Genomic DNA, 21,811 nt, shown 5'->3' on the forward strand with positions numbered 1-21,811 from the left:
CATATATTAAATTATATAATCGTGGTTGATTGGGCGTATGCGGATCGAGAACTTTAGAATTCAAGTTAAAGCAAGTGTCCATTAGAGGCAGGATGTATATAGCTTCAATTTGCTTTATTTAGAAATATATAAATTAGTGGTTCGTGGTTTTCACGACAAATAAAATCAATAAGTAATTTTCTTTTAATCAAAATCACGCCTTTGCGTCTCCTTGCATCTCGCCTGAATCATCTCAGACCGTCCCATGAGGCAAAGCGATGGATTCCGTCATGGTTTGTCACGCATATGCAGTTTTTATTTTAGTTTATATTTTTTTGGTAAAAAGTTAAATTTATATCATTTTTGAAATTTACATACAGAGAACATAAAAAAAAAAACCACCAAAAACTACAATACAACACAAACAAGAAAAACATAAACGAAAACTCGATTAGCGGAGATCCATGAAAAAACACCGATTCTGAACCGTAAAGTTCAGCCATTTGCATGGTTTCCTTTGGTCGAAAGAGTTAGAATCCTCATCTTTATTTTCTATTTTTGTTATATGTTGTCATTATAATTTGAAGTTTTTTTAAAAAAACCGATATATATAGAACACTCTGATTAACATGGTATCAATAAAAAAATAACATGAAAGTTAGCATTGGTAAGTGCTAACCTATAATAATGAATTCAAATGATCACCACATGTAAAATCAACCATATTCCAAAGATAGTTCTCTCACACCTGGTAACATATTACAAATGCATTACTACATTATTAGTACGAGAGGCTGTCTAAAATTAATATGTTTTGATTACGTATATCACACATAATTTATTTTTACTCTTATGTTGTGAACGCGTAAGCGAATAAGCATGTGCATGTACATGCACAAAATTAATTACTGAAATGAGAAGGAAAAAAGAACACCTCTCCCCAAGAAAAGATCGATCGCTTGAAACCTTACTTAACCTTTTTCACCACATTTCACGCGTCAACTCGTCTCGATCACAACTATAAACCCTAAGTCCACCCTCTCCTCAATTCTTCACAGCTCAATCTCTCTCTCTCTCTCCCAAATTCTCTTCCTAGCTCTCTACATTCACATAATTTAAACAAGAAGAAGAAGAAGAAGGAGACAAAGAAAGGAAGAAGAACAATATATCTCGCTGTAACTCACTAACACATTCATAGATCAAGAGAAAATGGCCCATTTCATGAAGCTACTCGTGACAATTGCATTAACAACCGTGGTCACAATCGCCATCGTCACCACCAAAACCACCACCAAGACCGCAACATTTGCTCTCGAAGACCCTTTCAAGGACCTTACACCACCAGGAACGATCAAGATCAGACCAAGTCGGTTCTTGGCAGAAAAAGTCGACAAGGGTAAAGAACCAAAAGCCCGTAACCCAAACGCAGCTGACCATTGCAACAAGGACAATGAAATCTGTAGCAGCAGCGATTACAGCACAGGAGCAAACGCTACAATGGCTTGTTGCAACAACAAGTGTATGGATTTATCAACCGACGACAAAAACTGCGGTTTATGTAAGAACAAATGCAAGTTCGGGCAAACGTGTTGTCGTGGTCAGTGCGTTTACGTGGCCTACGATAAACGCCATTGCGGTGAGTGTAACCATCGTTGCGATCTCGGCGAGTTCTGCGTCTACGGTCTCTGTAACTACGCGTGATGAATCAATCATTCATTCACGCCAACGTAAAAAAAAAAAAAAAAAAAAAATTTAACTAAAATTATACGGATGATTTATTTACATGGACGCTGATTAAAAAAGGTCGGTCCAATTAATTATTTACTTAATAATTAATTAAAGTGTTGTGTGTATTTTTGGATTCCCATAATGTTTTGAGGGGTATATAAAGGAGATTATTTTTTCTATTTTCAATGTCTACGAATAAAATGGAACATCCTCGTTCCAATATATACTGCTGTTTTATTACTAAGGTTTATAATTGGAGTGTATAAAAACACTCCAAAATAATATCATGAATAATGTTTTTATACGTATAATACATAAAATAAAATCTCTTTCCTCATAGCTGGTCCTCTGATTACTATCAAACATATGATTCAATTGCAAATTTGCAATTATTAATGCAAGAAGAATGAGTGGAACATTAAAGTTAGATCAAAAACTCTTCATTACAAACATAAATAAATTCATTTTGGTGCTTTCTAAATTAATTTATTGATCATTTTTTGGTATGTAGCTAGGGGTTAACTCATCAGGAAGAACATTACCTAGATGATGTCATTGTCAAAGTCAATAGGTTGACTTATCCGATGGATACTAATCCAACGGGTCAAAAAGTGCCAAATCGGGTCAAAATCAAAAACCTCAAAGATGACCCGTGAACACTTGTTTTTATCTTCCTCACAAAATCCACACGTCCAAATCACAACCTCAAAATCTCACACATCAAACACGTGAATTTGCTCTCTTTCTGGTTCACTCACCTACCATTACTATAAGTCTGAAAGAGTGATTGAAACCCACCTCGAAAAATCTATCCTTTTTTTTGTTTTCCTTCTCCGGCGAATCCCCGGGGAGATTGGTAATCGGTAATCACGGCTATTTACGGGATAAAGCCACGGCCTTTGAGCTTTCATGTCCAACGAAAGGGTTGTTTAATCATAACTAATCCTTTGCCTCACGGAGGACGTGGAGCTCTGCCGTCTGAAGGCGGCAGTCCCTCCGATCTCCTCTTCCTCGCCGGAGGCGGTTCCACAAATAGCCACTAACCCTAACCCTTTTTCTAATTAGGTTTTTAGTTCTTAGAGTCCTGTATTAATCTGTTATTTCGAGATTATAATATTTGTGAGCAATGTTGTTGAAGATCAAAAGAGTTCCAACAGTTGTATCGAATTATCAAAAAGATGAGACAGTTGAAGAAGGTGGATGTGGTCGGAATTGTCTGAGCAAGTGTTGCATCAATGGTACATTTTATAGAGCTGGCAAAGTTCTTCTTTTTGTTTGAATTTGAATTTTGCTGACATTTTGTTTGTGTTTTCAGGGGCAAGACTTCCTTTATATACCTGCAAGAATCTTGATAAATCCGTCGGAGAGAACACAGAATCTCCGGTGACGTTCCTCGAATCCTTAGTTATTGGAGAGGTAGTGGTTTTGGATACATGTTAAAAAGTTCTCACTTCGTTAACCAATTCGTTAATTGTTTGAGTAATGTATCAAATGCCTTATGTTTTCTAGTGGGAAGATCGTTTCCAAAGAGGTCTTTTTCGCTATGATGTCACCGCCTGCGAAACCAAGGTATTATTGTCTCTTTGATTTTTGGTTAATTGATTTACTTTTAGAGCCAAATGTGTTTGATGTTTACTTGACCTGAAGCATCAAGTTTCAGCTCACATTGTTGATGACTTGATGTTTACTTGGAGCTTAAGAATCATGTTTTAGTTTCACATTGTTGATGTTTACTTGAGCTGAAGAATCAAGTTTCAGTTTCACATTGTTGATGTTTGCCTAAGCTAAAGCATCTAGTTTTAGTTTCACATTTACTTGAGCTGAAGAATCAAGTTTCTGTTTCACATTGTTGATGTTTGCCTAAGCTAAAGAATCTAGTTTCAGGTTCACATTGTTGATATTTACTTGAGCTGAAGAATCAATTTTCTGTTTCACATTGTTGATGTTTGGTTGTTGGTGTGCATTGGTAATAATAGGTTATACCGGGGAAGTACGGTTTCATTGCGCAGCTGAATGAAGGTCGGCATCTCAAGAAGAGACCAACCGAGTTCCGTGTTGACAAAGTTCTTCAACCATTTGATGGAAACAAATTCAATTTCACTAAAGTTGGTCAAGAAGAGTTGCTTTTCCAGTTTAAAGCTAGCACTAATGATGATGATAGTGAAATTCAGTTCTTGGCGAGTATGCCTCTAGACGCTGATAATTCTCCTAGCGTCGTTGCAATCAATGTAAGGAGTTGTTGCTTTTAGGAGTCTATTTTCCTTTGCTGATTATCTGAGAACTGAACTCAGAATTCTTTTAACGCAGGTGAGTCCGATTGAGTATGGGCATGTGTTGCTGATTCCTCGTGTTCTTGATTGCTTACCTCAAAGGATTGATCACAAAAGCCTTTTGCTTGCTCTTCAAATGGCGGCTGAAGCCGATAATCCGTATTTCCGACTTGGATACAACAGTCTAGGCGCTTTCGCTACCATTAACCATCTTCACTTTCAGGTAAACAGAATCAAATAGTTCGAAATTTGTTTATAACCAATCGGTTTTAATTTGTTATGAATTCTCGAAATCGAATAAAGCAACATGAACTGAACCAAATAACTGAATGCTCTCACCTTTATACTATTGTGATATTTATGGAGATTCTACTTGGAACAGGCTTACTATTTGGCAATGCAATTCCCGATAGAGAAAGCTTCTTCCTTGAAGATCACTACCACCAATAATGGCGTCAAAATCTCTAAACTCTTGAATTACCCTGTGAGAGGTCTTCTAGTTGAAGGTGGAAACACCATTAAAGATCTCGCAGATACTGTATCAGACGCATCCGTTTGTCTTCAGAACAACAACATTCCTTTCAACATTCTCATCTCTGACTCTGGCAAACGAATCTTCCTTCTCCCTCAGGTTAAATCTCACAACATTATAAACGAAACTTGATATTGACTGTCAAAAGAAGAGCTTTCTAATTAACCATTGTTTGATTTGCAGTGTTACGCAGAGAAACAGGCTTTAGGAGAAGTTAGCTCAACGCTATTGGATACGCAAGTGAATCCAGCGGTTTGGGAGATGAGTGGACACATGGTGTTGAAGAGGAAAGAAGACTATGAAGGAGCGTCAGAAGAGAAGGCATGGAGGTTACTAGCTGAAGTTTCTTTATCAGAGGAGAGATTCAGAGAAGTTAACACTATGATATTTGATGCCATCGGTTTTAGTAGTCACGAAGAAGAAGAAGAAGAGGAGCTTGAAGAGCAGAATTCGATGAATGGTGGCAGCTTCACAATAGTGCATTGTCCTTCAGTGAAAGAAGAGGCTGTCTCTAATTGAGGCGCTTTATAACTAAAAGCAAAAACATAACTGTCGTCGTGATTTTGCATAACTTGTGTTTGACATTTTACTGTTTTGTAGTTTTTTTCTTTTCTTCTTGGCTTTGTTACGTCTTTGTTCGAACCTTTTGAATCAATAAAATCGAAATCGCCTAATTCAAAAAATTAGTTACTCTAGTCTTAAAGATGGACAAAGAGAAGAAACAGAAGAAAAGAAAAAAAAACAAATTTCATAAAAATCCTGTATTAGATTTATTTGCATATTTGGGAACCCTCTTTATGCAAACCCTCTAGACGAAGAAGAAGCTTTTGTAACATTTGTTTTTTCTTTGGCCCTTCTCCTTTAGTCAGATCGACATTCTTCTCAGCTGCCATCACCGGAGTTCTGAGACTTGGATACTTCAACAATTTCCATATCTCTCAAGCTTTTAGCTTTTCTCGCGTAAACGCTTCTTCATCTCCATCTCTCACTCTCTCATTTATATTTATTTGTCTGTCGTCTTCATTTCACTGATCTGTTGAACTTTTGCATTTCATTCTTTTGATGTTTTGGATTCCAGAAGTGTTTTTATTTTGTCTCTGCTTGTCCCTTTCGATGACAAAGAGAACCTAATTGGGTTTTGTTGGGTTTAAAGCCGTTGAGGTTTTGCATCTGTTTTATTAAATAAGGAAATGCATGGAAGGTGTTCGATAAAATGCCAATTACAATCAGCAGTTTACTACTATGGGCATTTTAATCCAAATTCATTCATTTTTTTGTGTGTTTAGCTACAAGGTAGAAATATCGCATCCTCGTTAAGCCAATTGTGTAATGTCGATCATGACAGTGAGTGATACAAAGTTTGCATTTTGGTAATCTTTTACATATGGACATTGCTTGGTTTATGAATCTTTGAGAAGCCTCAACAATGTTCATATATTTACTCTGTTCGTTTGGAGATTCATTGAATGCTTTAAAGGCTAGATGGATCTAAGCAAAACTGAAGAAGGAATGGTTCTGTTTTGTTTGTTTGTAGAGTTGTTGGACAATGAAGAAAGGATTGCACCCACAAATGCAATGGATCTCTTATGTGACACAGAGCGGTAGATTGATGCACGTGATGATGACAAGAATCCACCATGTTGGCAAAGTTTATCACTTTGGAGCTAAGCGTCAAATGGCTCAAAGCATTGGTCAGATTGCCAAGTTCAAGCGTAGGTTTAACGAGCAAGAGGCAGAAGCTGCCGAGGAGAACAACAACGAGAACCAGAACAAGTAGCTGTAAACCAACTCTTTTGTCTCTCCCTTACCTTTCCTCAGAAACCAATCTGAAAAAGCTTTAGACTTATCATTTACTATGAACCTTGCTTTGCTTCTCAAGATTGATTTTTACAGTTTTTGTGTCTCTCTGTTTCGTCAATAAAAAAGCTTATCTCGATCCCTTCTTGGCCATGAACATCGCCATGAACATCGTACATTGAAAAGTGGAATGTGTTCAGTAATCTATGAATGATATGAATCAAACGAGTACATGGTATCATAACATCTAAAACTCACTCTGATTCAGACAGGTTTCAACATGGATTTGATAAGGTTTTGTTACATGACATAACTAATAATACATGTTTCTGCTCCAAACATCTTGAGCTATGGATTTAACCAAGTTGGTTCAAAAAAGTTTCCCTCTAGTAGGTGGGGAAGTTGGGGTTGACATTGGCTGCCCAAGCTTCCAGTCCTCCAATTATATCCTTAGCCGAATCAAAACCCGACTCACGAAGATATTGAACAGCTCTTTGTGAATCATTCCCGCGTCTGCATACAACGAAGACACTAGGATTTGTGCAAGATTCAGTGTTCGCATGGCCATTTCCCTTTTCTTTAAGAGCTGAAGTAAGCTCGTTTAACCGAGTCTCTAAGTTTGCAAGAGGGATGTTGAGTGAATCCGGGAGAGAGACAATCTTATAGTGATGTGAAGGTCGAACATCGAGCAGAACATGTTGTTCCTTCTTTTGAAGAATTTCTTTGAACTCCTTGCTGCTAATTCTTGATTCTGCAGGAAGCAGGTTCAATGGGCCCTGTGATCAAATCGATGCAGGCAAACTTTCTAATATGAGACTACTGACAACAACTATTGGATTCAAGATAAGAGAAAAAGAAAGAATAATACCGCAAATAAAGGAAATTGAGTGAAGTCCTCATAGTCAAAATCTTTAAAAGTTTGCTTATTGAAAGATGAATTGTCTCCACACACGGTGCACTGTGATGACCTGCCTCTGATCTTGACCTGTGCAAACACTACTCCATCAGTTTATGCAGATGGAAACACAATTGAATGTAGTTATGATCAGAAATGAAAATAGTAAAACTTTACAATGCGCATCCTTGCTGATAAAGCATCAAAAAGAAGCATCCGTTCAGAGAGTGGTTCTCCCACCAGGCTTGCGAGTTTAATTGTCTCTAGCGCTTGTAGACAACCAATAACACCTGGCACTGAGAACAGATAAAGTGGAAAAGATCATTTAAAGAAGGACGAAATTGGTAGAGATTTGCAAGCAATAGAAAAAGAAAAAAATCGCCATTCAAGTACCTACTCCAAGAACTCCACTATCAGAACATCTTTGGCACGCTGAGGTAGGTGGAGGAGTGGGAAAAAGACACCGGTAACACGGGCCTCCGTTATGATTATAAACCGTAAGCTTGAACACAAAAATCATAATGACAGTTAAGTGTTTAATATGTGGCTTAACATCTATAAAGAGTAACACAATAATGTAGCGAATGTCATATCACATACCTGCCCTTCCATACCAAGCGCAGCACCCGACACCAAAGGCTGTATACAAAGTACAAACGCTCAGTCAATACTCAACACCGGTGCCTATAAAACTGACTACATAATTCTATTGAAGTACTCAGGTATCACCATTGTTTACAGCGTATATACAGAGAGTTCAGAAAATGATTCACCTTTCCTAACAAGACACAACAATCACTGATCATGTAACGGCTTGGAGGATTATCAGTCGCATCGACTATGATATCATATCTAATTTATACAGTTACGGAAACACAGCCTTTCAATGCTTTACTTTGAGGAGACTAATAAAGATACAGAAAACTGAGACATCCTAAAACATGTTTGCATATCTAAGGATACTGGCTGAGGATTTCCAAAGCATTGGAAGTGCGAAGAGCTTCCACATATTCATCAACTTTGATCGTTGAATTTATCCTGGAAATAAGGAAAAAGGAATTCTGATTAGACTAAACGAGTAAAGGTGGTCATAATTTTCTCGAATGCTTGTGATTAATCATATTAATCCGCAAGGAGTTTGAATTACGAGCGACAAGCAGCAGCAGCAGATTTCACTTTGGGATGTCCAATAAATGCTTCTGTGTGTATAATCTGAATAACAAACAAACCAACAGAGACACAAATCAGCCAAAAGTAGTACTTCCATTCAGCCATTGACCACAGATTAGAGCCAAGAAAAAGAAAGAGTTGCCAACGCAGAGTGTTCCAAGTCGTACCTGCCTATGCATATTGTTGAGCTCTACAACATCATGATCGATAATACCCAACTGACCTAAACGAATACAACAAAAGATGAAACAGAACATAATAATGAAGGGAGCAGAACCAATAGTTTCTGGAGAAAGAACGGTATATAGAAACTACTCTATCGATATCTGAAGATAAACTTAAGGTAAGAGTCTGAAACCATACCAACACCACATGCTGCAAGATACAATAAGGCAGGTGAACCTAGTCCTCCTGCTCCAATAACTAATACCGAAGACTTCAAAAGATTTGACTGCCCTATAATCATACACACATATAACAGAACAGAAGAATTAATTTGTGGAAGACACTAGCAGAGAAAACAAGTAATCCAGAATTCAAATTTCTCCGACATCACTAAACTGAATCAAAACAATTAAATGGAAACAGAAGAAATCCAATATAAAGTTTCAATCTTTCAGCTATATCATCACAAAACTCAGAATCATCCATCTCAGATTATCTTCCTATTGGCTAAATACAAACGTGAAAAGAGTTTGCATTTGAGTGTTTGAGCAAAAGTACCTTCAACAGCAAACGAAGGAAGTAACAGTTGACGACTATAACGGTAAATCTGATCTGGAGATAACCCATGTTCAAGCTCCGGTGCCGTCAGATAAGAGTCACCGTTGGATACGGCGTCGTACAGTTCAACTGCCGCCGTATCCTGGAGCTTAGCTTCGAGGGTCGAAATACGGTGCTCTATTTCTGCCTTCTTGAGCTTTAACTCTTCCAGTTCCCGGACAATTTCCGACGAATCACCACCGTTGGACATCATAACGACAATGTTAGAGAACCAATAGTAGAACCCTAGAAGCAGCAAAGAAGACGATGTCAGTCAACGGACAAAACGTTGACTATTTTTATTGACGCCGTGGTGGATCTCTGTCTTTAACCGGTATTTAACCGCGAACCAGGTTGGTAGGCCGGGTTGGGTTTTAAGAGAATTCATGCACTTACGAAATTTATTAATTTACCTAGTTAAATAAACTAAATTTGGATGTCTTTTGAATGAAACATAATCCCAACATATGGCAGATAATGAATTCATGAATCTTTGAATGAAACATAATTCCAATATGTATATGTATGTATGTCTATATAAATGTACACCCAAGACCACCACAAATCATTCTCAATAAGTATTAAAATATTACAAATACAAAAGGTAAGTTAAATTACAAATATTTAGAATATGCTCCTCTTATACTAGATTTTCGTTTTTGTTTTAACAATAACTTTGAAACTCGATTTTAGTAGGTTTTGCTTTTTCCTGAGACTTAAATACTATAGTTTGAGAAGGAGTTATAGAATCCTCTACAAAAATAACAAATGACAACCAAAATGGTTTCATCTCATCGACTACTCACGTTGATGGTGTTTGCTCTCCTCCTCATACCTATGATTTCTGGTAACATGTTTATTTGTTATATATATTATATTTTTTTTCAATATTTGTTCATTTTTTATCTTAAAAATAAAACTCTAAAATATTAAATTGGACATTTTTGCTTTTAAATTTTTTGTTGATGAATTTGTTTATGAACCGAATAGGACAATCATCAAAATGTACAAAAGGATGTACGAGCACACCAGAATGCAATATAAAATGCATGAAGAAAGGCGGAGGGCATTGTCAAGCATATATAGGCAGAAGTCACGGCCGATTGGCTATTGAAAATTATTGTTGCTGCAATAATTATTCAAATTCTCCCATCTCCAGTCCGGTCATGAATTGATTGATCTCTTATTCTATATGTACTCTCGATTATAAGAATCAAAAACGTATGTTCAAATAATAATAACTGATATTATCTCATCCCCCCCCCTCTCATCATGTTGTTTGATGTACATGTATAAGAAAACTACATCGATCGGCTCGACTTATAGTTTTGTTTATTGTGTCATCAGGACATCGATTTTGTCTTACCTCTCTAATCTTCGCAACCAAAAAAACTACTTCTTTCAATGTTCACTTCCAAAGATGATTTTGTAAATACGAAAACTTATGCATGAAACTGTAAATACAAAATCAATCGCCAAGCATAATATAAGATCATGTATTTACTCTTTTTATATCAAGGTACATATATATTTCTGAGATTCCTACGTTTTCATGGAATATAGAAATAAATTGACTATATATATATACAATAAGATAATATTTTGGGGTGTTTTCTTTATATGTAGAGAGGATGTGCGAGTGGGGGGGAGGGAAGAAGGAAGAGTTCCTTCGACGGCGGAGGAGTTCACAAGACAAGGTGTTGCTAGCCAGACAATGATGATAAGAGATTGTAGAAGGTTTATGACGGAGCTGCAGCGGCTGCAAACGTCTCTGGTGATTCTGAGATGGAGGTGGAGAAAGTAAACCGAACTTGTTTAAAGGAAACGAATATCTAGTTTGTTTTGCACAAGTACAAACGTCCCATGTCTTTGAATCAAAATTACTGCTAGAAAGAAAAAAAAAAAAATCGACAACATCTCCAAAGTTTTATTTCAAGGACCCGAAACGACAATGCCTAACTTCCATGGATTGGTGGACAAGGCTAACGAAAGAAGAAAATATTGATTAGTGGAGAAATTGGTTGTCGTTCCCAAAAAAAGTTAGTAACTCTTACGATATGAGAAGAAAATTAGTACCTCTTACATTTTTTTTAACAAAGATAAATGTTGTGATTAGTTCTGTTTGAAAGGACTAAACCCTTACATGAAAAGTTTAACATGTTCTACATAGTTTGGATTTGTCACTTAAAATAATATTGGTGCTTAAACTCTTACTTTTGTGATAATATTTTTCTCGAGATTGTAGTAAAAGATGAAGAAAGGATATCTTGTGTAATCTGGATACAACACAATCTGGATATCTTATTGTCAATCTCTATGTATTGTGAGAAGTTGATACTAACAAGATGATTTGTGCAAGTAGATACAAATCTTGCATGTGTAAGTTGATACTCGACGATACCTTGAAACTGATTGACTGTTTGTTGATCGGATCATAACCAAAAATTTGGATAGGCAACAACACTGAACTATAGACTTTACCGGCTATCTCGACAAAATGATCATCATGACGAGATCAACATGGATCATAATCAAAGTATACGTCGTCGTACCGTTCAACTGCCACCGTATCCTGGAGCTTAGCTTCGAGGGTCGAAATAAAGTGCTCTATTTCTGTCTTCTTGAGCTTTTAACTCTTCCAATTACCGAACAATTTCCGACGAATCTCCGACGTCCGACTCCATCACGACAATGTTTAAAGAGCCAATAGTAGAACCCTAGAGGTTAAAGCAGCAAAGAAGACGATGTCAGTCAACGGGACAAAACGTACGTTGACTATTTTTATTGTCATTAACCGGATTTAACCGCGAACCAGATTGGTAGACCGGTTGGGTTTTTAAGAGAATTCATGAACTTACGAATTTATTTATTTACCTATTAAAATAAACTAAATTTGAATGAAATATAATCCCAATGACAGATAAGAATAAATAATGAAACATTTTGACTAAAATTATTATCTGACCCAAATAAGACTATAAAAAAGAAGAAAAAATCCTTGAATAATATGGAAGATTTATTATTTACATATATATATATATATGTATATACGTATGTCTATATAAATGTACATCCAAGACCACCACAAATCATTCTCAATAAGTACTGAAATATTACAAATACAAAAGGTAAGTCAAAAATAATATAAAATATTTAGAATATGTTACTAGATTTTTGTTTTTGTTATAACAATAACTTTGAAATTCGCTTTTAATAGGTTTTGAGAAGCAGGTATAGAATCATCTTGAAAGAATAACAAATAACAACCAAAATGGTTGCATCTCATCGATTACTTACGTTGATGGTGTTTGCTCTCCTCACCATACCTATGATTTCTGGTAACACATTTATTTGTTATACAAATTATATATTTTTTTTAAAAAAATTGTTCTTAAAAAACTACAGTTTTCAATATTAAACTGACCATTTTTGCTTATAAATTTTTTGTTGATGAATTTTTTATTTATAAAATCGTATAGGACTAATTTCAGATAAATGTACGGAAGGATGTAAAAGCACAATAGGATGCAATACAAGATGCATGATGAGAGGCGGAGGGTATTGTGAAAGCGCTAAAATTCACGGGGCTGTTAAAATATTTTGTTGCTGCAACAATTATTCTAATTCTCCCATCTCCAGTCCGGTCATCAATTGATTGATCTCTTATTCTATATGTACTCTCGATCATAAGATATTATTAAAAACATATATTTATATAATGATAATTGATATAATCTCATCCTGATCCAACCCCCAATCTCTCTCATCAAAATGTTTATAAGAATTCAATACATGTACACAATAAAATCCACAAGAAAAACGACAGCGGTTCGACTTATAGTTAATGTCATTAGGACATCGATTTTGTCAAATCGATCATGTAAAGTTATGTATGAAACTGTAGAATATGAAATAGAAATCTTCGTATATTGGATTTAACTACAAAGGAAATTGCATGACGTCGTGACTAACCCTGGGAAACATGTCATCTTTTGGCTACGACGGCGCATCACACACACGTGGCATCATAATCATAACCTCCGTTGATGAGACATCAAAAGTCTCAATTAACTGCTATAGGAAAATTCATCTATGGTACTTGATCTAATCTAAGCTGCAAAAATAAGAGACCTCCGAAGAAAAAATGTTGAGAAATTATGTGAACCCAAAATCAATCTCCAAGCCTAATATAACAACATCATGTATTTACTCTTTTTATCTCAAGGTATATATTCTGATATTCCTACGTTTTCATGAAATAGATTAACTATATATATATACAAAGATTTTTGGAGATGTTTTCTTAATATGTAGAGAGGAAGTGCGAGTGGAGGGAGGGAAGAAGGAAGAGCTTCTTCGACGGCGGAGGAGTTCACAAGACAAGGTGTTGCTAGCCAAACAGTTGAGAAGGCTTTTGACGGAGCTGCGGTGGCGGTAAACGTCTCCGGTGATTCTGAGGCGGATGTGGAGAAGGTGAAAGAGGCGTTTTTAGATAAGAAAGACTATAATTATAAGAAGAGACCTGAGGATGATGATGATGGTTTGCCTATCAACACGGCTAAAGGAATATAACGTATGTGCATTTGTTAGATATCACTTGTAAAGTAGTAGTATGTAATAATATGCATCATGTATCATGTATGTAATATTATAGGCTTCATGTACTTTGTATAATAAATCGAGTAATGGATAGAAGAACGGTTGCCCTTTTTCTCTCTTTTTCTTGTCTACCAATATTTGTAAGTTTACCGATTTCTTTTAGTTATGTAATTTAGCTACTACTTTTGTATAAATATAATTTACTTTGATAATTTTCTCTTTTTAATAATGCATCATTACTCATTAGTAATAATATTGATCAACCCCAAGATTTAAAGCTATTGAACTTATAGAAGGTAGAAAAACCTTAAATAATACACCTACCTAGCAAATAGCTTTTACCAATTTAGAGGTTAGAACTAGTGATGAGAGCAGTGGAATTTGACTGTTCATCATACACTTTCTGAAATAAATTGTTTTTGCAAGATTAATAAATCTAAAGATTGATGTAAAAAAAATGAAACCAATCTAGTAATTTTTGAACAAATTATAAAAAGGTAAAGGAGCCAATAATTGGGCCCAGATAAAGCCCAAATAATTAAGCTAATCTACAAAACGCTGTCGTTTAACCATTGTTCCGCTAAAAGCTTAAAACCCTTAAACGCGAATCTCAAAGATTTTCCGAGCTCTGTTCGCCGTCTTGACTACACTCGTCGACGATCTCTTTCACCGGACTTCTCCCGTCTCTGTTTCCTCAAGGTACTCGAAAACCATCCATTTCTATCTCAAACACCTAATTGAAATCTCGCGTTATGCAGCTCCTCTTTTCTTCTGAATTGATCGATCTGATTTGGTTTCAATTCGTGATGATTCACTCTCTCATGATTCATGTTATCAATCGTCTTCGTTTATTGTATCTATTGATTTCTACGGTGAATTCTGTGTGATTGCTTGATTATGATTTTGTTAATGGTTACAGAGAGATTGAGTGATAAAGGAGACAAAAAAAAAAAAGAATGAGTGGTTTTAGAGCTTTCAAAGCACAAGTGCCTATTGAATGGAGCCAGAGCTTGTACATAACCTTAGTAAGAGGTCTCCCTGGAACAAGGAAGCTTCACAGACGAACACTTGAAGCTATGGGACTTCGTAGATGTCATCGTACTGTTTTGCATTCAAACAATTCATCCATTAGGGGAATGATTGATCAGGTTCTCTTCCTTTATCTTTTTATCTATTCTCATTTGTCATAAAATCCTAGATTTCAAAATTGTGATGGTTGGTTTTGCCTCTATGTAGGTTAAAAGGATGGTTGTTGTTGAAACAGAAGAAATGTACAATGCTCGTAAAGAAGCAGAAGCCAACCACAAAGCTTTGCGCCCGCCTCTCGTTGTCAGTCATTCGAGTCCTGCAACAGATTCATCCAACATGTCTTGAGAGTACTTTCATAAGATGGTAAGCTCTTCTACCGTCAGTTCGATAAGATCCGCTTGGATATTGTAGGCGGCTTATGTTTAAGTTCTCTCTAAAGGTGTCCAGGAAGTAAACTAGTCCTAGACGCTTGATAAGAAATGTTGGTATCAGTGTGTTTGGTGCCTCTTTATGTTTTTTGTATACACTGGATACTTGTGTATGTTTTGCTCTCATTCTGTCAATCTCAAATCTATCGGTTTTTTTTTTTTTTTGTGGCCAATGTTTCAAGATTGAGAATGTGAAAGTTGATTCTCAAAAAAGTTACCTTTCAATTTGATTAATGAAAGTAGTGAGAGAAAGATAGATGCTGAAATAATCATAACTTAATATATATGTTACAGATGAAGAACCAAAATGTATGATGACAATTGTAATGTATCAAAGAATTGAAATTTGAAATACAAAACCTATACTATGCAAACTACAAATTCTACAATGCATCAGTCATTCATCACTGAGGAACGTCTGTTGGTGTGACCCAAAACATCTGACAATTCCAAGATCTTGGCTGGTAAATTTTCATGATTTGCTTACTCTCCCATTCAAAAACGCTCAGATTCTGAGGCCCTGATCCTCCTACACTTGGATCATCACCATCAATGAAATAAACTGAGTTGTCTTTGAAAAATCCTCTCTCACCTGCTAAAACAGCTATACATCTACCTTGAGGGCTCAAGAACAAAGCTTTTCCTCTCAAGCTCATCACCTTTGTCCATTCGTTAGTCTCGCGATTGAATTCGTAAATCTCGAAAGAGGTTTCGAAATCACAATCGTCGTTAAGCTCCAGCTTCTTTAGGACCACCCACAGTTCGTCGTAATCCGACTCTGCCAAGTATTTCTTGCAAGAGTCGTACCGAAACGGCGAGGTGCTGCATAAAGGAGTAGCTTTTGGGTTGTTAGCACTAAGCTCACAGTGATATATCTCTCCGAGTCTGTCGATGGCAAAGAAGACGCCATTGCAGAACACAATGTCATCGACAGAAGAGGCAACAGACTCCAAATCCGTCCATTGTTTATCTCCGCGTCTGCAGAACGCTAGCTTCCTATCAGTGTTGTAGATTACGAGCACAACCCATTCATCGTCTAATAGACTCGTTGAAGAGACTGCTTTCTTTATAAAGTTCTTTAGGGCTTCAGAGTCTGGAATGATGGCTTGAGACTGAAGCAACCGCTGAACATCCTCAAAAGATATCAAAGGAGGCAGAGAAGTAACGCTTTTGGTAACGGGTTTCTTAAATGAACCTCAAACGGGAAAGAAGCACTGACCGTCAACAAAAACCCTAGTGTACTGCCACAAACCCACGCTTGTTGGTTCCCTGAGAAACCCAACTTTCCCGGAGACAAAACTCTAAACTGGTCGGAGAATCGGATTTCTTCATTGGAAGAGAGATGGGAAATAAACAGAAAAGGAGAAAACGTCCGGCTGTAGTATACGGCCGAAGAAGAATCCTTCCAAGAAGAACAGACCGTGGCACAGTTTAGAATGTCTCTGGCGTCGTTTAGGTTGTGGAATACAGTGTTGAGAAGCTCCGGAAGAAACTCTGACCACGACGAAGAAGGTAGAGCCATTATTTACGAGGGTACAGAGAAACCGGAGCTTATGGAAAAAAAAGAAGAGAACTGTTCTTATATAGCCAGTAGAAACTTGGGATCCAAGGAACCGTGGGGAGCAAGTTTGACTAATTACCATACTCGGCAACTTGTGCGTTTACTTTAAGCTAAAGCCAATCGAAAGATTCCAAAATCCATAAACAAGCCCATTAATATTTTAAGATCCAATAAGTTTCATGATTCACATAGACTTTCACCAGTAAGTAGAAACTGGTCAAAGTAAAACAAAGCCTGCCAAATTTAATCTAAAGCCGATTCACTAAATCCATTAATATCACACAATCTTATGGAAAACCATTAAAATAACCGCCACTAAAAGCAGAAGAGCTTCAGGCCATTTTTAGCACCACCACCAGTCTGATGAAGCATTGCATCGATCTCATCTCCATCTTCCATTTCAAGCTGTAAAATTGAAGATTCTCGGTTAAGGAAATCATACAACTTTGAAAAACGGAAAACAGTAAAAGAGAATGGGGTACAGAGAGTGATGTTACCTCATCTGGAGTCTGCTCGGCACGAAGACGACGACCATCAAACAAGAAAGCAATTGAGTTGAAATCCACAGACTGACGGTCACAGTAAGCATTCATCAGTTTTTTGAGCTGAGTGCTTCTCTTGATCCTAAAGAAGACTTCATTACCATCCTACACAAGAAAAATTACCAATGATTGTTACTTCAAGAAGAGTATTATATACGATTTTCTCAATACCAAAAACTGTATCTATAACCAACCAAGTACCAACAACGAAAAATGCCTACCAATGGGTACAGAAACATAAGCAAAACAAATCATAGCAACGAAAAGCTTTCATGAAACAAATGCTCCATACTCCAAAAGCATAACTACAATAGGCTATAGTGAGAGTTCAAGGTTATAAATTGTTAGCTTAGTCACAACTCACAACATTACAACAATTTCTTCGAAGATAATCACTGTCTCCACCAATACACACCCTCACACATACAAGAGTAGTAATGTTTTGTTTGCTACAATTATGAGTCAAAACATAATTCACAATTCTCAGATAACTTTTGTTTGCTTCAAATTTAAGCCAATTAAAAGTCACGCTTACACAATAATCACTACCTCATAGACAAGCTAACCAGAATAGAAATTGGGAATAACGCAGACAAACTCAAAACCCTAGAATTGAAGCAATCAGAAGCTATAAAGATCCTAATCACACTCAAAACTTTAACCAGACAACGAATCGTTACACAATGCAAGAAATAGAAGTCGAGAGAGTGAGTGAGAAATAGAAAACCTGTCCCTTGACTTTGAGATTGATGTGAGCTCCTTGGTCAGGCTTCTTGTCTTCTTCCGGAGTAGCAGACATCTTACTTTATTATCAGATTATACGGTCGGCGATTGGAAACAAGAACTTCGATCTGCGATATAAGCGAAGCCCTAAGAGAGATTCGCGGGATTGCAGAACTTGAGGGTTTGAGGGAGAGAGAGAGACTCGGCAGAGAATAAAAAAGACTGAAACCACTATCTTTGGTCGCATCGGATTCTTGTTTATCTAACGGTTCATAATCATTGATCTATATCATTCGACGGCTGTGAGTGAGTATAATCTCTAACTTAAAATGATGTCGTTTTAGCATTCTTAATGGGCTCAAATGGGCTGGTTACTTCTGTGTCTACCCAAGAATTTTAAAATGTGAAAATCTCAGCTTTCGAGTAGATTTGTTTGAGTTGGGAAAAGTGAAGATGTTCAAAGTGAACCGTTTGATTTTGATCAAACCAGTAAAGATTTCAATTGTTTAATATGGTTTTGTTGTGTGACCTTTTACAATTAGCCAACTTGAGTTTTAGAGGTTTTGATGAGTTGTTTATTCACGGTTGTAAAATTAACAAAGTACAAAGATTCTAAAAATCCGTAACCAGATACCATTAATATCATAATTCATAAGATCCAATCACTCATGAGTCATTTACACACACGATAACCGACCATGATTTAAACTTCAAGTAATTTTGCTTGAAGAAAGTAGTCAAATATCACAAAGCCAGCCAAATTATTCCTAATTAAAGCCCATTATGATCGAAAAGCATATAAGACCACTGACGCTGATTTGCTCGTAGACCACCACTCATCGCCCGGCACGCATCTATCACATCTCCATCTTCCATATCAAGCTTTAAAATTGGAGAATCTTGGTTTAGTAAATGATACACTTTTGACAAACATATAAATTGTAAAAGGGAAATGAAAAAGAGAGTGATTTGCCTCATCTGGAGTCTCCAGGCCACCTATACGAGCTCCATTAAAAATGAAAGCGAATGCGTCTAATTTCAAACCTCGGCGGTCGCAGTAAACATACATGAGCTTTTTAAGTGGAGCGCTTTTTTTGTTCTTAAATAAGACTTCGTCTCCATCCTTAGTATCACCAATCAAGAAAAAAGATTTTAATCACTCTATACTTTAGATCATCACAGTTTGGAAAAGAGTATCATCAAAGTTTTCATATCAAGAAACTGTATATATAGTATTATCAACCAAGCAGCAACGACAGAAAATTTCAAGGAGATTAAAGAGGGAACACAGTGAAAAAACCTGGCTCTTGACCTTGAGAATGACATGAGCTTCTTGTTCTTGGTCGATGGGCTTGTCATCTTGAGGGTTAGACATCTTTCCTTTTATCAGATTTTATGAAACAAAAACTCCAGTCTGTGAGAAATACGAAGGCCTGATAGAGAGATTCACAATACAGTATTGCAAAATAAGGGGTTGACTTTTGAGAAAGAGAGACTTGTCAAAAAAGTGACTGAAACCAGTTCTTGATCGCACTCACTTTTGATCTACAGATTCTTGTGGTGATATATCGAACGGCTCATAATCATTGTAGCTTATCATCCGACGGCTAGGAGAGCGTGGAATTCGTACATGAAAACACTGCCGTTTAATCAAGCATTCGTAATGGGCTATTGGGCTGGTTTAAGATCAAATATGCTCATATGTGGGCTTAATTACTTCTACACAGTATATAAAGTTGGAACCCATTTTCGTGAACCGACCAAATAGTTTTTAGAAAATTTATAAATCATATTTAAAAATAAAATCTAATTACCACGGTAATCTAATAATTTCAAAAAAAATACAACAGTTAGAAACTTTTAAAAATCTTAGCAAACATAACTTTTGTGGTATTTTAAAAAGAAACTCAAAATTATGATATTATTTGACAAAGTTTAGGGCAAGCTCTCTTTATAAAATTTATATATTTCTTGATGTTCTAAACTTCTAATGCATGCATGGTTATTATTTAATATTAAAAAATAATGTACGTCGACCGTCATAGTGTGTAAATGGTTAGTCTATGTTTCGTGACGACTTCTATTTCGGCCCGACATAATATATTTCCAGTTTTTAATTTGATAAACTAATAGGCATTGTATCGTAACGTAAAGATCAGGGACAATGCTAACATTCCTATCTAAAACTCAATTTGTTGGACAGCATCCAAGTGACCTACCACATTGAATTCTTTCTCTTGGTTGATAAGAAACTAATAATGATGATGTTATATTTATACGAATATATTAGTTAACGTTTATATTTAGAAATTCGTCATAAACTCATAATAGTTACAAATAAGTCAATCTGAAGGTGACACACCTCTCTGGATATTATAATGTTTTCAATTTTCATATGGACTTGTCATTGTGTTTCATTTTCAATTTCATGTACCGACTTAAGACTTAAGGGCCTTGTCGAAACATACCGTACGATGTCGACAACCTCCATAGATACATTATTAAATTATTGTTACTTTCATAATCCAAAAATTAAATTGTTATACTAAAGTATATGTAAACCAGCATACATTGATACATATAAGATTACCACCTAGTGGACAAGTTGATACACAAACAAAAACATGTATATAATCATCAAATACAATATTACCAAATGATGATGTCTATTATTTTCTCTTTTGATAGTGGAGTTATTATGATGTCTACTCTTAATTAGTTTCATTATTCAGGTCTCAATCACCGAAGATAAAACTATATTTCAAACTGTAGTAGTAATTACCGTATGTGTATTAACATTCTATGCCTATATGTACATAACCGTTAATATTCGGCCACAATTATTAAATTCAAATAAATCTAAAAAGCATCTTTCACCAAGTAATTAGTAAAACTAGCCGTAAATGTCATCCAAAATTCTTGGTTTTACATCAGAAGGAAACATTAATTGCTTAGCGATAGAGTTCTATTTGTATAGGACAACTAAACTCTACAAATATCGTTTTTTGTTTATCCATGGACGGAGATGGACCATTTAGATTAATTCATTATTATACTACTGGAAAATAATTTGAGGTGTTTGCTTAGCTTAGCTAACCTTAAAATGTTCATTTTTCCTCCGCACATCTAAACGCGTTCATTAGCCCAATTTGCTAAGTCAAAATATTAGTTACAACCAACTTGTGAATCAGTCAATGTTACTATCAAATATTTCATATAAATCTATACTTGGATTTACAAATTTATCGAAACATATCTAAACACAATTATTAACATAATAACTCCAACCATTCAAAATAATAATAAAAAGGACGGAATATTTAGGACGTACGAAAAAGAGACGTTGGAAATCAGAGAGCTCAACGTTCAAAATTTGGTACATGTATAGAACAATGAATGACACATGGCCCCATTGTAGATTCTTCATTTCTCGACGAGACCCAGTTACCATTAATTTACATAATAATTCTAATTCCGACCAATCAATGCATCACATTATCGATTAATAATTATCACTCCTCCGACCAGTTTTTTTCACCTATTAATCCTAACTTTAACGGATAATTAGCAGCTGTTTTCAACCAGTGATTAATAGGTATTTATTACCAGCTGATACTACATGTTTTATTTGCCTCAGTGCCCAAATCCCAATAATTATGGAACGTATTAAAAGTGTTGTTGCAAATGCAATTGTATGTCTAAACAAATTCGTTTTGTTATACAATTCATTTTATGCAGAACATAACGTTAATAAAATCCCCCAAAAAAGGAAAAAAGCTGCAGTAAAATCGACCCT

At 36.0% G+C, this 21,811-nt stretch overlaps 11 protein-coding genes across 17 annotated transcripts, besides 1 other annotated feature; 7 read left to right on the top strand and 4 right to left on the bottom strand.

The window, feature by feature from the left end:
• Positions 1–1,051: 1,051 nt before the first annotated feature.
• AT5G55110 (Stigma-specific Stig1 family protein) lies at positions 1,052–1,994 on the top strand. Its single transcript, NM_124893.2, has one exon. It carries the CDS (start codon positions 1,189–1,191, stop codon positions 1,678–1,680), a length of 492 nt encoding a protein of 163 aa, NP_200322.1. The 5' UTR covers positions 1,052–1,188; the 3' UTR covers positions 1,681–1,994.
• Positions 1,995–2,325: 331 nt separating this feature from the next.
• Positions 2,326–5,186, top strand: VTC5 (GDP-L-galactose phosphorylase VITAMIN C DEFECTIVE 5 (VTC5)). The gene is made up of 7 exons (NM_124894.5): positions 2,326–2,945; positions 3,023–3,123; positions 3,217–3,276; positions 3,684–3,935; positions 4,015–4,200; positions 4,360–4,608; positions 4,693–5,186. The coding sequence occupies exons 1-7, from the start codon at positions 2,834–2,836 to the stop codon at positions 5,026–5,028; spliced, it is 1,296 nt and encodes a 431-aa protein (NP_200323.1). The 5' UTR covers positions 2,326–2,833; the 3' UTR covers positions 5,029–5,186.
• Positions 2,578–2,640: a sequence feature (AT5G55120.uORF2).
• A 123-nt stretch (positions 5,187–5,309) lies between the features above and the next one.
• AT5G55125 (Ribosomal protein L31) lies at positions 5,310–6,528 on the top strand. Of its 2 annotated transcripts, none has more exons than NM_001125968.2 (2): positions 5,310–5,469; positions 6,044–6,528. In NM_001125968.2, the coding sequence occupies exon 2, from the start codon at positions 6,056–6,058 to the stop codon at positions 6,284–6,286; it is 231 nt and encodes a 76-aa protein (NP_001119440.1). In that variant the 5' UTR covers positions 5,310–5,469; positions 6,044–6,055; the 3' UTR covers positions 6,287–6,528. The 2 variants fall into 2 exon arrangements, with proteins under 2 accessions (NP_001119440.1, NP_001119441.1); NM_001125969.1 differs by having other exon boundaries at positions 5,382–5,469; positions 6,046–6,526.
• On the bottom strand, positions 6,487–9,457 carry CNX5 (co-factor for nitrate, reductase and xanthine dehydrogenase 5). 3 transcript variants are annotated; one of them, NM_001036999.1, is made up of 11 exons: positions 9,095–9,405; positions 8,735–8,746; positions 8,539–8,594; positions 8,349–8,413; positions 8,165–8,239; positions 7,975–8,053; positions 7,802–7,840; positions 7,595–7,703; positions 7,379–7,497; positions 7,175–7,291; positions 6,487–7,082 (listed from the first exon to the last, which is right to left on the bottom strand). In NM_001036999.1, exons 1-11 carry the CDS (start codon positions 9,345–9,347, stop codon positions 6,693–6,695), a joined length of 1,314 nt encoding a protein of 437 aa, NP_001032076.1. In that variant the 5' UTR covers positions 9,348–9,405; the 3' UTR covers positions 6,487–6,692. The 3 variants fall into 3 exon arrangements, with proteins under 3 accessions (NP_001032076.1, NP_001330104.1, NP_200324.1); NM_124895.3 differs by having other exon boundaries at positions 6,499–7,082; positions 8,735–8,827; positions 9,095–9,457; NM_001345117.1 differs by lacking the exons at positions 8,735–8,746; positions 9,095–9,405 and having other exon boundaries at positions 8,539–8,732.
• Positions 9,458–9,901: 444 nt separating this feature from the next.
• AT5G55131 (Protein of unknown function (PD694200)) lies at positions 9,902–10,308 on the top strand (the record flags this gene model as incomplete). The annotated part of the gene is made up of 2 exons (NM_001037000.1): positions 9,902–9,980; positions 10,124–10,308. 2 exons carry the CDS (start codon positions 9,902–9,904, stop codon positions 10,306–10,308), a joined length of 264 nt encoding a protein of 87 aa, NP_001032077.1.
• A 1,916-nt stretch (positions 10,309–12,224) lies between these two features.
• Positions 12,225–12,867, top strand: AT5G55132 (Defensin-like (DEFL) family protein). The gene is made up of 3 exons (NM_180595.2): positions 12,225–12,261; positions 12,351–12,471; positions 12,613–12,867. Exons 2-3 carry the CDS (start codon positions 12,405–12,407, stop codon positions 12,786–12,788), a joined length of 243 nt encoding a protein of 80 aa, NP_850926.1. The 5' UTR covers positions 12,225–12,261; positions 12,351–12,404; the 3' UTR covers positions 12,789–12,867.
• Positions 12,868–13,239: 372 nt separating this feature from the next.
• AT5G55135 (uncharacterized protein) lies at positions 13,240–13,795 on the top strand. The gene is made up of 2 exons (NM_148133.3): positions 13,240–13,358; positions 13,448–13,795. The coding sequence occupies exons 1-2, from the start codon at positions 13,278–13,280 to the stop codon at positions 13,703–13,705; spliced, it is 339 nt and encodes a 112-aa protein (NP_680438.1). The 5' UTR covers positions 13,240–13,277; the 3' UTR covers positions 13,706–13,795.
• Positions 13,796–14,314: 519 nt separating this feature from the next.
• Positions 14,315–15,513, top strand: AT5G55140 (ribosomal protein L30 family protein). The gene is made up of 3 exons (NM_124896.3): positions 14,315–14,431; positions 14,652–14,880; positions 14,969–15,513. The coding sequence occupies exons 2-3, from the start codon at positions 14,689–14,691 to the stop codon at positions 15,104–15,106; spliced, it is 330 nt and encodes a 109-aa protein (NP_568821.1). The 5' UTR covers positions 14,315–14,431; positions 14,652–14,688; the 3' UTR covers positions 15,107–15,513.
• Positions 15,514–15,520: 7 nt separating this feature from the next.
• Positions 15,521–16,711, bottom strand: AT5G55150 (F-box SKIP23-like protein (DUF295); the record flags this gene model as incomplete). The annotated part of the gene is made up of 2 exons (NM_124897.3): positions 15,521–16,373; positions 16,409–16,711. 2 exons carry the CDS (start codon positions 16,709–16,711, stop codon positions 15,594–15,596), a joined length of 1,083 nt encoding a protein of 360 aa, NP_200326.2. The 3' UTR covers positions 15,521–15,593.
• Positions 16,712–16,790: 79 nt separating this feature from the next.
• Positions 16,791–18,261, bottom strand: SUMO2 (small ubiquitin-like modifier 2). 2 transcript variants are annotated; one of them, NM_001161307.1, is made up of 4 exons: positions 18,020–18,244; positions 17,471–17,509; positions 17,248–17,397; positions 16,879–17,155 (listed from the first exon to the last, which is right to left on the bottom strand). In NM_001161307.1, exons 1-4 carry the CDS (start codon positions 18,089–18,091, stop codon positions 17,066–17,068), a joined length of 351 nt encoding a protein of 116 aa, NP_001154779.1. In that variant the 5' UTR covers positions 18,092–18,244; the 3' UTR covers positions 16,879–17,065. The 2 variants fall into 2 exon arrangements, with proteins under 2 accessions (NP_200327.1, NP_001154779.1); NM_124898.4 differs by lacking the exon at positions 17,471–17,509 and having other exon boundaries at positions 16,791–17,155; positions 18,020–18,261.
• A 314-nt stretch (positions 18,262–18,575) lies between these two features.
• Positions 18,576–19,542, bottom strand: SUMO3 (small ubiquitin-like modifier 3). Of its 3 annotated transcripts, none has more exons than NM_124899.4 (3): positions 19,316–19,524; positions 18,989–19,138; positions 18,576–18,897 (listed from the first exon to the last, which is right to left on the bottom strand). In NM_124899.4, the coding sequence occupies exons 1-3, from the start codon at positions 19,388–19,390 to the stop codon at positions 18,787–18,789; spliced, it is 336 nt and encodes a 111-aa protein (NP_200328.1). In that variant the 5' UTR covers positions 19,391–19,524; the 3' UTR covers positions 18,576–18,786. The 3 variants fall into 3 exon arrangements, with proteins under 3 accessions (NP_200328.1, NP_001330303.1, NP_001330302.1); NM_001345119.1 differs by having other exon boundaries at positions 18,626–18,897; positions 19,328–19,542; NM_001345118.1 differs by having other exon boundaries at positions 18,576–19,138.
• Between the last annotated feature and the right edge of the window lie 2,269 nt (positions 19,543–21,811).

This window comes from Arabidopsis thaliana, chromosome 5, assembly GCF_000001735.4.
Source record: "Arabidopsis thaliana chromosome 5, partial sequence".
Taxonomy (NCBI): domain Eukaryota; kingdom Viridiplantae; phylum Streptophyta; class Magnoliopsida; order Brassicales; family Brassicaceae; genus Arabidopsis; species Arabidopsis thaliana.

Bases quoted from the DNA above. Each gene is read 5' to 3' on its own strand.
- AT5G55110 (NM_124893.2), top strand. From the start codon at position 1,189: ATGGCCCATTTCATGAAGCTACTCGTGACAATTGCATTAACAACCGTG.
- VTC5 (NM_124894.5), top strand. From the start codon at position 2,834: ATGTTGTTGAAGATCAAAAGAGTTCCAACAGTTGTATCGAATTATCAA. The intron at 3,124-3,216 runs GTAGTGGTTTTG...TATGTTTTCTAG, and splicing joins AATCCTTAGTTATTGGAGAG to TGGGAAGATCGTTTCCAAAG. The intron at 3,277-3,683 runs GTATTATTGTCT...TGGTAATAATAG, and splicing joins TCACCGCCTGCGAAACCAAG to GTTATACCGGGGAAGTACGG.
- AT5G55125 (NM_001125968.2), top strand. From the start codon at position 6,056: ATGAAGAAAGGATTGCACCCACAAATGCAATGGATCTCTTATGTGACA.
- CNX5 (NM_124895.3), bottom strand. From the start codon at position 9,347: ATGATGTCCAACGGTGGTGATTCGTCGGAAATTGTCCGGGAACTGGAA. The intron at 8,054-8,164 runs GTATCCTTAGAT...TGTATAAATTAG, and splicing joins GCTTTGGAAATCCTCAGCCA to ATATGATATCATAGTCGATG. The intron at 7,292-7,378 runs GTAAAGTTTTAC...GTGTTTGCACAG, and splicing joins TATCAGCAAGGATGCGCATT to GTCAAGATCAGAGGCAGGTC.
- AT5G55132 (NM_180595.2), top strand. From the start codon at position 12,405: ATGGTTGCATCTCATCGATTACTTACGTTGATGGTGTTTGCTCTCCTC. The intron at 12,472-12,612 runs GTAACACATTTA...AAAATCGTATAG, and splicing joins CACCATACCTATGATTTCTG to GACTAATTTCAGATAAATGT.
- AT5G55135 (NM_148133.3), top strand. From the start codon at position 13,278: ATGTTGAGAAATTATGTGAACCCAAAATCAATCTCCAAGCCTAATATA. The intron at 13,359-13,447 runs GTATATATTCTG...CTTAATATGTAG, and splicing joins TTTACTCTTTTTATCTCAAG to AGAGGAAGTGCGAGTGGAGG.
- AT5G55140 (NM_124896.3), top strand. From the start codon at position 14,689: ATGAGTGGTTTTAGAGCTTTCAAAGCACAAGTGCCTATTGAATGGAGC. The intron at 14,881-14,968 runs GTTCTCTTCCTT...GCCTCTATGTAG, and splicing joins TTAGGGGAATGATTGATCAG to GTTAAAAGGATGGTTGTTGT.
- SUMO2 (NM_001161307.1), bottom strand. From the start codon at position 18,091: ATGTCTGCTACTCCGGAAGAAGACAAGAAGCCTGACCAAGGAGCTCAC. The intron at 17,510-18,019 runs GTTTTCTATTTC...ACCCATTGGTAG, and splicing joins ATCTCAAAGTCAAGGGACAG to GCATTTTTCGTTGTTGGTAC. The intron at 17,156-17,247 runs GTAACATCACTC...TCAATTTTACAG, and splicing joins CCGAGCAGACTCCAGATGAG to CTTGAAATGGAAGATGGAGA.
- SUMO3 (NM_124899.4), bottom strand. From the start codon at position 19,390: ATGTCTAACCCTCAAGATGACAAGCCCATCGACCAAGAACAAGAAGCT. The intron at 19,139-19,315 runs GTTTTTTCACTG...GGTGATACTAAG, and splicing joins TTCTCAAGGTCAAGAGCCAG to GATGGAGACGAAGTCTTATT. The intron at 18,898-18,988 runs GCAAATCACTCT...CCAATTTTAAAG, and splicing joins GCCTGGAGACTCCAGATGAG to CTTGATATGGAAGATGGAGA.